The following is a 13,051-nucleotide window of genomic DNA, read 5'->3' as shown; positions in this document are numbered from 1 at the left end:
TTAATTTATGCAAACACAAATTTTCAGCAAGAAAGATGAATATTCAATGACAACTCTACAACTAAGACAGATGAGATCTGCCTAACTGCCTGCTTATCCGCTAAGGTTGTTCTATTAACCCTTACCCACTTATATACGTATGTTCATGCACTTGTAGCCGCTTAGAAAGTTAAATTTAATCAAAGACCTTTCTTACTAGATTCAAGGTTTCATTTCCAACTCTTAGATACTGATGAGCAGCAAACAGCATAAAACCTGAACAGCCTGTGAGCTTTTCGCAGGCTCTACTGCGAGTTACTTGCAGGCTGTTCTTGTTTTATGCTGTTTGCACATAGCCATTTTAACTTTGTGTCTAAGTGGGAAAGGGTTAAAATACATCCCATCAAGAGTTTGGAATATAAAACAACTATGTTATATTTTATTTTTTTCGGTTCATAAATAAGTAATTATGTACCTGTGTCTTCAAAAGTCCAGTGCTGATAAGGCTTGTTGGTGCATTCCCTTCACGTATTGTCTTCAGTTTCAAAGTCTATATACAAAATAACAATTCATTCTCAATATCTTACAAGGACTGAATGGCATGCTCATATTGCTGAAATTGCAAAGAAAACTAATTTGTTGAGTGCAGAACCCTTGTTCCTTCTATAGACATGTTCAGGAGATACATAACAGTGAAAAATATATAGAAGATATTTGTTGGTTTCAGTAAATTATTGCTTTATATTAACCTGTTATCAGAGAAAATCACTTTGCTACATGCAAACAAATTATATGTTTTGAGGATAACAATTTAAAATCTATCAAAACCAACAAATTGTATTTTTATCTTATGCATTTCTGTCTGCCATTGTTTACCTTTTCAAAAGATCTTTGCAGGAAAAATAACGTTATGACTTCAAAATAAATATGTCATTTCAATGTGAAACAGTGAACATTTTGATGATTTTCACTGTCATTTTTCACTGTATCAGTCAATAAATTACCAGTTTAACACCACTGGTTTTGTATAAATAACAGGAAAGCTGATAAAATAAAATGTTGTTTGAAGTCTTAATTTTTGATATACAAGCTGTTTAAAACATTGAAAGTTTTGTAATACTTGCATATATTCCGAAATCATAGAACATTTGAAATTTTATTTCATTTCAACTGAAATAAGAGAACAGTTAATTTTCTTAACCAACTATTAGACTGGGGATATTTTACAAGAAAAATACATTAAGAAATAGACTTCAAAGTAAAGAATTCAAAAGCAAAGTCAATTCAAACTAATTTCTTGTAACTACCAGATATGAATAAAATGGCGGAGATATAGATATTTTTGAAACATGCCATCAAATTACTATTTTTCAAATACTTAAAGCATGCTACATACCTGCCCTATACGAACAAATTCTGCTCTTCTGGCGTCTTCTTTCCGTCTGCTTGTATTGGCGTCTTGTATAACATCACTGAACGCCCGTCGATTTAACATGTTGTGCTGTGGTGAGATAGACAATGAACAATGGGAGGGGAGACATAGAAGCAAAAAGAGCCTCATTCTTTGAAAACAAAGATTTTACCCTTTACCCCTTCCATATGTTTTTTGATACATTTGTAGACCCTCAGAAGGTTAACCCTTTGCATGCTGGGTAATTTGTCGTCTGCTAAAATGTCGTCTGCTGAATTTCTAAAATAAGCATTTTCTTCATTTTTTTTTCAAAGAATACTATCAGAATAGCAAACAGTTTGGTCATCTGGATCCAAACTGTTTGCAAAGGCCTTTAAAATTCAGCTCCAGCGCTTTAAGGGTTAAAGACCTTTCTTACTTAACTCAAGTTGTAAAGGTTGCATTTCCAATCCTTAGATACTGATGAACAGCAAACAGCATAAAACCTGAACAAACTGTGAGGTCAGTTACTCACAGACTGTTCTGGTTTTATGCTGTTTGCACATAGCCATTTTCACTTTGCCTCTTAGTGGGCAAGGGTTAATACATTTACCTTTAAGTCTGCATAGGCTAATTTTAAGGGAAAACACTTTCAGCCTAAATTAGATGTTTGTTAACTCTTTCAGTGCTAGAACCGAATTTTGAAGGCCTTTGCAAACAGTTTGGATCCAGATGAGATGCCACAGAACGTGGCGTCTCATCAGGATCCAAACTATTTGCTATTCTGATAGTATTCTTTGAAAAAAATCTAACAAAATGCTTATTTTAGAAATTAAGCAGACGACATTTTAGCAGATAACAAATTTCCCAGCATGCAAAGGGTTATGAAGAGTCTTGTTTCAAACGAAAGCAGAAATTGTCGTCTTTGTTTAGACTGTGCAGACAACCCAAAACTTGACCAATAAAAAAACACTGAGATTCTACCTCTGGCATGTAGTCTAAGTAGAGGTTTTTAATGAGATTCTACCTCTGGCATGTAGTCTAAGTAGAGGTTTTTAATGAGATTCTACCTCTGGCATGTAGTCTAAGTAGAGGTTTTTAATGAGATTCTACCTCTGGCATGTAGTCTAAGTAGAGGTTTTTAATGAGATTCTACCTCTGGCATGTAGTCTAAGTAGAGGTTTTTAATGAGATTCTACCTCTGGCATGTAGTCTAAGTAGAGGTTTTTAATGAGATTCTACCTCTGGCATGTAGTCTAAGTAGAGGTTTTTAATGAGATTCTACCTCTGGCATGTAGTCTAAGTAGAGGTTTTTAATGAGATTCTACCTCTGGCATGTAGTCTAAGTAGAGGTTTTTAATGAGATTCTACCTCTGGCATGTAGTCTAAGTAGAGGTTTTTAATGAGATTCTACCTCTGGCATGTAGTCTAAGTAGAGGTTTTTAATGAGATTCTACCTCTGGCATGTAGTCTAAGTAGAGGTTTTTAATGAGATTCTACCTCTGGCATGTAGTCTAAGTAGAGGTTTTTAATGAGATTCTACCTCTGGCATGTAGTCTAAGTAGAGGTTTTTAATGAGATTCTACCTCTGGCATGTAGTCTAAGTAGAGGTTTTTAATGAGCATCTCCAGAGTCCTCTCTCGTTTCTGAGTAAACATGGGGTTGTTCACCGCTGCCTTTTCACCATTCATCACTGTAACAGGAATAAATTAAATAAAAGTTAAAATGGAATAATAGTGTAAAATTTTTAGTGTTTGAATTTTTAATATGACTGTAAATGCAATAACAATGTATATGAATAAACAATATATATAAATAAACACTGTAAATAAAAAATAAGACCTAAAATGAAACAAGGAAGCTTTATTTAATAACAGTGTAAATGAATAAATGAAAGTTTAATGAGAATGTAAAGGAAATAACTCTGTTATTGAATCAAAAATGTAAATGAATAAACATGGTAAATAAAAAGGAAGGCTTTATATAACACAAGAGGCCCATGGGGGCCTGGATAGCTCTACTGCTATAAACACTGTGCAAGTTTGAAAAGAATAAGATGGAAACTGTGTACTTAATCGTGCAAACAAGGAGAATTTTCTCAAATTCAAGGGGAGATTATTGTGTACTTATTTTTCCGATTCTTCTCATATTCAATATGGCTCAAGTCCTCATTCATATAAAAATACTGTGCAAATTTGGAGATAATTGGATGGAAACTGTGGAATTAATTGCGTAAACAAGCGGGATTTCAAAATTTTCTCATATTCAAGGGGAAGTCATTCTGGACTTATTGCTTCGATATTGCTCTTTTTAAAAAAGGGTTTGATTCCTCATTGATACAGAGACACTGTGCAAGTTTGCCAAGAATTGGATGAAAATTATGGACTTAATTACATAAAAAAAACTGAATTTTCATTTTTTTCTCAAATTCAAGGGGAGATAATTCGGGACTTATAACTCTGATATTGCCCATTTTCAATAGGGTTTGACTCATCATTCAGATAAAGACACTGTGCAAGTTGGGAAATAATTGGATGAAAACTGTGGACTTTATTGCGTAAACATGCCTTATTTTACAATTTTCTCAAATTGAAGGGGAGATAATTCTGGACTTTTTACTCTGATGTAACCCATTTTCGAGTTCTCATTAATATAAAGACACTGAACAAGTTTGAAAAGAATCGGATGAAAACTGTGGACTTTATCGCGTAAACAAGAAAAAGTCTAACACACGGACGGACGACGGAAACCACGCCATGACATAAGCTCTTCTGGCCTTCGGCCAGTAGAGCTAACAAGGAAGTCCAAGAGACAGCTTAAAGTTGTGACCTTGACTCTCAGTTAGCTTGAATGACATAATTCACCCCATTGGTGCAAAAAAGTATAATGTGTATTCTACTTTCAATGTCACATAGTACCTTTTTGCACCAAAAGGGGATATGCTTTGTGAAAATTTTCTGAACAAACTAACTTGTCATGAAAATCCTTCAAAAGTTACAGGGAAAATGAAGCAAACATAAACAAAGAAGCCTGAAATATTGCAGACATTCAAGTATGTCCTTGACCTTAAAGTATTTTAATCAACACTGTAATTAATTAAATGTTTGTACATCTGAAAACTGGTTATATTTAGAACTATAATAATTATGTTGCTACAACACTATTAATATTCATATGAAAGTATTAATTGAGTATTTCAGCTTTTGAGGACTGACACTCCAATAAATAAAAATCCCAGAGGCAAACAACTTTTAGAAAAAAATCCTTGAAATCTAAAGTAATTTTATCTCTTTAGAAAAGCCAAACAATGTCAAGGGCATGTTAACCCTTTCAGTGCGGGAACCGAATTTTAAAGGCCTTTGCAAACAGTTTGGATCCAGATGAGACGCCACAGAACGTGGCGTCTCATCTGGATCCAAACTGTTTGCTATTCTGATAGTATTCTTTGAAATAAAATGAAGAAAATGCTTATTTTAGAAATTCAGCAGACGTAATTTTAGCAGACGACAAATTTCCCAGCATGCAAAGGGTTAATATAGAATTGAGATCTTCCTATACAAAACCTGTAGTATTGACATTAGTCGTGATGATTCAATAATCAAACCTCTGTTCCATGGCTTTGTGAATGGTGTGCTTACAAGCAATTTTAATAACAACATAATTAAAAACAAAATTTAAAAATAATTATTTTAATTTTGAAAGAGACTTTCAAGAATGAATAATATAAAAATTATATTTTGGTAATTAATTTAGGTTTTATCATGGAACTGCATTTTGAAATTTGCCTTACATTTCACAACCACAATTTAACAATTCACCAGCAAAACCCCACATTTTATTAGCCAAATTTTCCATTTCATGAGCATAATTTTACATGTAACAAGCACATTAGTTTAATTGATATCCCCCGCAAAATAACTTTTGTTTATGGATGGGGGCAGATCACTTGATAAATGGTATAATCTAAAAAAATCTACACACCTATGAAGTTTCATGTTAAAATCTTGTAATCTATCTGAGATATATATATATATATAGCCCTGAAAAGTAACATCATACAAAAACAATTATGGGCAAAAACTCTTATTTTAGAAAGTGTAGGGTTATGGTTCGTGTGCAAGGTGATTCACCTCATTGATATCTATAAACCTATGAAGTTTCATATTGAAATCTTGTATGGTATCTGAGATATGAATTTGAAAAGAATGGCAATAACTCTTATTTAAGAAAGTGTAAGGTTGCATGGCACATCTCTTCATTGATATCTATCAATACACCCATCATGTTTCATGTTAATATCTTATAAAGTTTCTGAGATTTAGCCATGTTAAGTGTGTGACAGATGGACAGACTGATCGAATGACGGACAGACCAAATGACGGACAATGACAATTCTCATGATATTTCTTTGACTTTTGTGGGAGATAATAACAAGCAACACTTTTCATTTCACTAGCAAAATCTCATATTTAATCAGCAATATCTCAACTTTTATGAGCACAATTTTAAATTTCATTAGCAAAATCATACATTTACAGAAATAAATCTTATTTCTTGAGTAAATTCTAACATTTATCGAACAAACTTTTACATAATCAATAAGAAATATCTTACATTTCACCAGCAGGAAGTCCCTGAACTCCTCTGCATCGAAGAATTCTGGCGGAGTAGGAAGTGGCGGTCCAAACAAGGGAACCGACTCTTGTGAGAAAACACTCAACCTGAAGCGGGAGATTGAGGACGGTATAATTGAGTGGCATACTGGGAAAAAAGTACTTAAAGTATCATCATAGATAAGCCTGTGCAGTCCAAACAGGCTTATCTGGGGTGGTACTTTCTGTTTTGATGGAATTGTTTACTTAAAAGAAGTCTCTATTTTTTTTTAAATCCAGTCGAGACAAAGTGTCTTCCCTGTTCCGTCTGTGCAGTTTACACAGGCTTAAATGGGACGATACTTTTCGCATATGCAGTAAGCCTATTTTTTTTTTTAAGTGCAATTCAGTTGTTAGATTTATTCATTCAAACAATTTCATTCAAAATTCGTCAACTTGCTCAATGTTTTAATAACTTTGCTTAATTAAGCATAATTAAATCAGGTATTTTAATAAAAAATATGACAACATAAAAGATTAAAACCATGACAATGATGATATAAGGGTTGTATATATGACTTTTATTATAATGGACAAAAAATAAATATGTTAGGCCAAGAAAACGTTGGAAAAAAACAAACAGTGAGAACATGATCTTTCTCTTAAACTTTATAAAGATAATTTACGTGAACTGAGATTTTATAGATGAAGGGCAATCAACTACAGGAATTGTCAGTATGACAAATATGTTCCTGAAGGTGCGTTTTACAGTAAAGAGTTACGGCCCACTTCAATCTGTAAACTGTCCTTGAAAGTCTCACTTAAAAAGTTGCTATTTATTTAGATGCAAAACTAATGGAGTCATGGCAAGAAAATTATAACCATCTGGAAAGAACAAGCTATGTTTTGGCTCGCATCACTTCATGTAATTGTCTTTCAACTGATTATAAATCTACACAAAGTAAAATCAGCCATTTGTTTCCTTCTTTTTGAAGTACCAAAAAACAACCCTTGTACAATGGGAAAAAATCCAAAACAATCCCAATTGCTGTCCAAAAAGATCCTTATTGAAGGTTTATTAAAAGCAACATTTAGTAAATTTCCCTATTCAGCTTTATGGCTTGAACCTAAGTTTAAACAAGACTATTGCAAAGCAATATTGTCCCCTACCGGCTCCACCATTGTCAGAAATTCCACCATTGTCAGATTTTTATATATATATTTGTTTCCATAGCAACCAGAATTTTTGATGTAGGAACAAATGAAATGACGTGCATAATGTCCATATTGCCATCTATCCATGTTTCAAGTTTCATGAAAAAATATTTTGAACTTTTAAAGTTATTGCAGTATCCAGAAAACCACCATTTTCAGCTGTATTTCTAGTCTATCTGTTTCCATCACAACCAGAATTTTTGACGTAGGAACAAAATGAAATGACGTGCATAATGTCCATATTGCCATCTATCCATGTTTCAAGTTTCTGGAAAAAATATTAAGAACTTTAAAAGTTATCACAGGATCCAGAAAAGGGTGACTGACTGACAGACGGACAGAGCGCAAACCATAAGTCCCCTTATGGTAGGGGACAATAATATTATCAACTTAACAGTACTTAGTTATCAATTTTTAAGTATTTGTCAGCACCAAATCAAAAACACCAATTTCATGATCTGAAGACTTTACGAAGTGTTTTTTACCAATTTAAGGTGTTGTTTGGGACTAATTTTTCCCAATCAGGCTGGTATCAGTACTTTTCCCAATTGGCAAAAAAGAAAAATCGCTGAAAATGTAGGATACATCTAAATCTGGATCTGGATCTGGATAGGTACGTTGCAGGACCTTTCGGTGTAGATGCAACGGGGGAGAGGGTGGTTAGTCCCACTGTAGGACAGTTGACCTGAACGTGTCAACTGTGTCTGCGCAAACAACACTTTCATCAAGATTGTTCCATTCAATTAGTGTCTTAGGGAAAAATGAGTTTTTAAAAAGTTGAGTTTTGCACTGGATTGGTGTGAAACACTTAGAGTTTTTAACTGAATATTGTTCAACGATATTGTTTGCTTTGAAGTCTTTGAAATGTTTAGGGGTAATTCTACGCTTGGATTGCCGGACTGGAGTTAGGAAATCTTGGCTAGGCATAGCTGGCACCAGCCCCTCAACCACCTTGAAAAAGAAGATCAGTCTGTTTGCCTTCCTTCTTTCCTGGAGAGGTGGGATCTTCATACTCTTCAGCATGTCTGTCACACAGCCTGGTGTTTTGGTGTAGTAGTCGCCAGTTATGAACCTCGCCGATTGTTTTTGGATCTTTTCAATTTTATCAATGTCTTTTTGGAGGAGTGGATCCCAGACAATGGAGCTATATTCTAGAGTAGTTCTAATTAAGGCAAAGTATGCTGTTTTGCGGCAGGATTCGGGGCAGTGTTTCAGGTTGCGTCTTAGGAAGCCAAGTGTAGAGTTTGCTTTTTTGGTGATCTTATTTATGTGTAAGCTCCAAGTTAGGTCTTCTGATATTGTCACTCCGAGGTATGGGTTTTCTGGGACTTGTTGAAGGATGTGGTTTTCGAGTTGGTAAAATTTTGAGGTTTTCTGGTTAATGGTCAACATTTTTTGGCGTTGAATCGCATGCCCAATGTGTTGGCCCAGGTTTCAAGTTTGTTCAGGTCTTGTTGTAAGATTTCATGGTCATGGCGACTTCTGATGGGGCGGTAGAGTAAACAGTCATCTGCAAATAGGCGGACCGAGGACTTAACTGAATCGGGTAGGTCATTTATGTGGCAGAGGAAAAGCAGAGGGCCAAGGACTGTGCCCTGTGGAACGCCGGAGTCGACTGTTACCGGGTTTGATTTCTCTCCCTCCACAACAACATTCATGCTCCTGTCTGTAAGGAAGTCCTCGAGCCAGTGGTTTATGCTTCCAGTGACGCCATACTGCTTCAGTTTATGCAGGAGCTTTTTATGTGGGACCGTATCGAAGGCCTTGCTGAAATCCAGGATAGCCATATCTATCTGCGTGCCAGAGTCATAGTTGGAGAGGAGGTCATGGACAGTGGTCAGTAGTTGTGTTTCACAGGAGAATCCGGTTCGGAAGCCATGGTTTAGTTTAGTTAAGATGTTGTTATTTTCCAGATGGTTAAGGATATGTTTGCAAATGATATGTTCTAGAAGCTTGCATGTTACACAGGTTAGGGAGACGGGTCTATAATTTTCAGCTAAGTGGACGTCGCCTTTCTTGAAAACAGGTGAAACCAAAGCGTCTTTCCAATCTCGAGGGAGTTTGCCAGAGTCTATGGATATTTGGAATATTGTCGATAAAGCAGGTGCTAACTGGCTGGCGCAGGTCTTCAATACTAAGTTCGGTATCATGTCTGGTCCTTGGGCTTTGGCAGGGTTGATGTTACGGAGGAGCTTCTCAACGCCTATTGTGGTGATACTGAGTGGGGGTATTTGTGTGCGACATCTCTTTGTGGTGTCAGGAAGATGTGTATCCCCAGTATCCTTGGTGAACGCAGATTTAAACTGGTCAATTAGCAGCTGGGCTTTCTCCTTACTGTCGCTTACAAGTCCACCCATCTTTTTCAGGGGAGCAACGCCGGAGCCATCTTGTCTGCGGGTTTTTACGTAACTCCAGAAGGGTTTGGTGTTCTTTTCATCCAGGCCTTTTTGTATTGTGTTGTTGATGTGGTTGATTTCGGCTTTCTTAAATGCCTTTTTACATTCTTTTTGGAAGGACTTGAAGGTGTTCCATTGTTTACTTTTTTTAGCGTGTTTGTAGAGTCTTGATTTACGTCTGATCATCCTTTTTAGGTTATTGTTAAGCCATGGTAGAGACTTATGCTTCTTACTCATTTTAGATGGTACGTGTTTATTGATTGACTTTTCAATGCCTGCTTTTAGAGTGCCCCATAGTGACTGAATGGTCGAGTCTTGTTTTACTGCTTCAGTAACGACTGTGGCTGAGAGATGCTGCATGTCCTCGTTGATGCTATCCCAGTTTGCTTTAGAGAAAATAAAAATCTTTCTAGGCTTTTGTTTAATCTTCTGGGGGATGATATCTATGTCAGTAACCACCATTGCGTGGTTGCTTATACCAGGGACTGATGATGATGTTTTAACTAGAGATGGGTTATTAGTGAATACGAGGTCGAGAATGTTGTTGTTCCTAGTAGGTTGGTCGTGGACTTGGGTGAGTCGATGTTCTATGGATAGGTCTAGCAAGGCTTGTTGGATATCTCTATCAGAGGCTCCTTTTTTCACAATCAGGTTGGGCCAGTCAATATCTGGGCAGTTAAAGTTGCCGGCTAAGATGATGTACTTTTCTTTAGCAGTTGATGTTAGTTGGCGGATAGATTCGTCTAGTTTATGGATGATGTTGATGTTGCGATGAGACATGTAGAAGGAACATAGGTAAAGGTCCTTTCCCTTCCAGGTTTGTACTTTGGACCAGACTATTTCACAATCAGTGGTGAGATGTGGTTGGGCGTCCATCATGATGTTGGCACTCGCAGCAGTGAATACTCCTCCTCCCACGGTTGATGTTCTGTCGTTCCGGTGTACAGTCAGGTTTGGTGGGAACACTTCGCTTGACAGGATAGCATTTTTATCCGGATCAGCACCTGGTTTTACTCCGCGCAGCCAGGACTCTGTGCCACATATTAGGTCTGGCTTGATATAGTCTAGTGCTGCTATGAATTCTGATCTGTTGGTACGTAGTCCGCAACAGTTAACGGTCAGTAAACGTAGGTTTGTCTTGTTCCGATCAGTTGCATGGTTGGTGGTATGCTGTTGGCTGGAGTTACCATGTGAACTGTTTGTGGACGAGGTTCTGTTATTTCCTGTTGTGTGTGGATGAGGGCTGCTGGAGTGTAATGGACTGAAGCAGGATGACGTAACTGAGACGAAGGAGGTGTCTGTATCGAGTAAGGGTGTAAAGACGTTAGAGGTATGAAGTTCGAAGCTATTGAAGGTGAAACTATCGATGTTGATGCTGTTGCATCTGCAACAATTCCAGACAACACTGGATTTGTTTAGGTGGGACATGTTTCCTGATGGCATCTCTTCGCAAGATTTGTGAAACCATACGCCGCAGTTATCGCAGCAAACACCTAATTGTGACCAAGTGACAGGGTTATCGCAGATACCACATGGGCAGATTGATGCATTTCCTGGACCAGGGTTGGTTTCAACATCACAAGCGAGGAGCAGCAGTAGGATGAATAGGCATCTACCTTGCCTGAAGTGCCACATCCGGTCTCGTCTCGACGGTAAATTTCGGCGTTCGGCAAAGGTAAAACCTTTCACATGTGAGATGTTAAGTGAGGCTGCCGTCATGGAGGTGAAGCACTCAATTAGTGGTTGTTTCGTGGTGGATATGTATGCTGATAATGTAAGTATGAGAAGAAGTTCGAGGAATAATGTGTTTCCGGTTTTCGTCATGGTGGCTGCCATCTTGGATGACACGTCGACAATGTGGTGGGGTATGAAGAAAGTGGTGGTTGAGGGCGGTAACCAGCTATGGGGCCGTTTAGCCAGACATATTTAGTGCAATGTGCATAGAGAAGTTACCCAATACCAATCCTTTATTAAATTAATAGCTTATTCTTCGTAGAAATAATTATTTAGTTGAATTTTCGTCACACTGATGGAAAACAAGACTTCACGTTCGCGCATGCGCACTCTCTCTGCAAAATCTTACCGGTATCTCAGAGTCTCTGGATTATATGTAACTACAGCAAATATATCTGGCATTGGTCAAGGAAATAATTTTTCACAAGTAAACATATGAGTCATGCTCTGACAAAATTGGCTTCAATAAACCTTAGGCTTCAATAAACCTTAGGCTTCAATAAATCTTAGGCTTCAATAAACCTTAGGCTTCAATAAAACTTAGGCTTCAATAAACCTTAGGCACATTTATAGATGAAAAAGAAAGGCAACCTATCAGACAAATTTGCTTGACAGAAAACTCATGATTGTTGTTAAAAATACACATACATGGCCATCAGAGATTCACCTCTGTTTTAATTTGGAATAATAATTAGTTATTCAATTTTTATCTTTAAAAGACACATGTTACAGTTGAAAGATTCTAATGTGGATTTTTAAAACATGTCATATTTTATAATCAAACATGCAATTGTATAGTGATTTTTTCATACAGATATGAATATTTTGACATGAAAATTTAGTATTTGTGTTGTTTGTAATGTAAATCATTTAACCTTTTAATTGACCTATCTTCAATAATTTCTCTCAATCATGTGGATAAACTATATCATTTCAACAAGGAAGGCTTTATTTTTATTTGAAGTTAATATATACGCTATTGAAAGAAAACTGAACAACACAAAATAGTTTAATAAACAAGACAACAAGATGGTTCTTGTTTAATAACAGTATCTTACAGTTTCTCGACCATGCAATCAACCAAAGTGGCAAATCCTATAATTTAATCAGACAGATATTCCCTAGGCAGATTATTCAATAACAAACGCACTGCAATAGAAGTAATGAATCTTACGGCCGGTATGTTTCACAGTCTGATAGATTCCGGTCATTGTCTTCTCATTCCAGACAATGCCAATTCGGTGTTTAATAAAGATAATTCTTCTGGAATGTTATTATTCATGTTAAGAAAATTTGAATAATAACATTTATGAATAAAGCAGTCCCTGTAACTGCTGTTTTTGCTTGATTAAATATAAATGCTCTAATAACTTAAGATCTTTTATGGAGGACTGATACTTAACCCTTTCCCACTCAGAAGCAAAGTGAAAACTGCTAAGTGCAAACAGCATAAAACCAGAACAGCCTGCGAGTAACTCGCAGTCTGTTAAGTTTTTTTGCTGTTTGCTGCTGATCAGTATCTAAGGGTTGGAAAAGAAGCAAAGTTACAGCCCAGACAACACTTATATAATAATTACATTTGAACGTTGACTTCTTAGTGTGTCCTTGACCTCTGAGATACAGAAAGAGATTTACACATAAAAAGCACTTCTCATGGCGGTCATTAAAAGTAAGTTTTTTAAAAATAGTATGATTCATGATAAAAATAGTCCTGACAAGCTGTTTTATGAACAAGTGAACAAGTT

At 36.4% G+C, this 13,051-nt stretch overlaps 1 protein-coding gene across 3 annotated transcripts in view; it reads right to left on the bottom strand.

Annotated features, from left to right (window-relative positions):
• Positions 1-13,051, bottom strand: part of LOC127833963 (GTPase-activating Rap/Ran-GAP domain-like protein 3) — a 270,432-nt gene that overhangs the window by 24,277 nt on the left and 233,104 nt on the right. For all 3 annotated transcript variants that reach the window (XR_008027702.1, XM_052359480.1, XM_052359481.1), the window contains exons 11-15: positions 11,656-11,701; positions 5,984-6,090; positions 2,956-3,062; positions 1,376-1,480; positions 455-529 (exon numbers count right to left, since the gene is read on the bottom strand). Coding sequence is in view for 2 of the 3 variants with exons in the window: in XM_052359480.1 (XP_052215440.1) it covers positions 455-529; positions 1,376-1,480; positions 2,956-3,062; positions 5,984-6,090; positions 11,656-11,701 (440 nt within the window). In the remaining variant the exon portion in view is untranslated. The remainder of the gene's footprint in view (positions 1-454; positions 530-1,375; positions 1,481-2,955; positions 3,063-5,983; positions 6,091-11,655; positions 11,702-13,051) is intronic.

This window comes from Dreissena polymorpha, chromosome 6 (assembly GCF_020536995.1).
Source record: "Dreissena polymorpha isolate Duluth1 chromosome 6, UMN_Dpol_1.0, whole genome shotgun sequence".
NCBI lineage: Eukaryota > Metazoa > Mollusca > Bivalvia > Myida > Dreissenidae > Dreissena > Dreissena polymorpha.
This window is presented reverse-complemented; position numbering and strand designations above follow the sequence as displayed.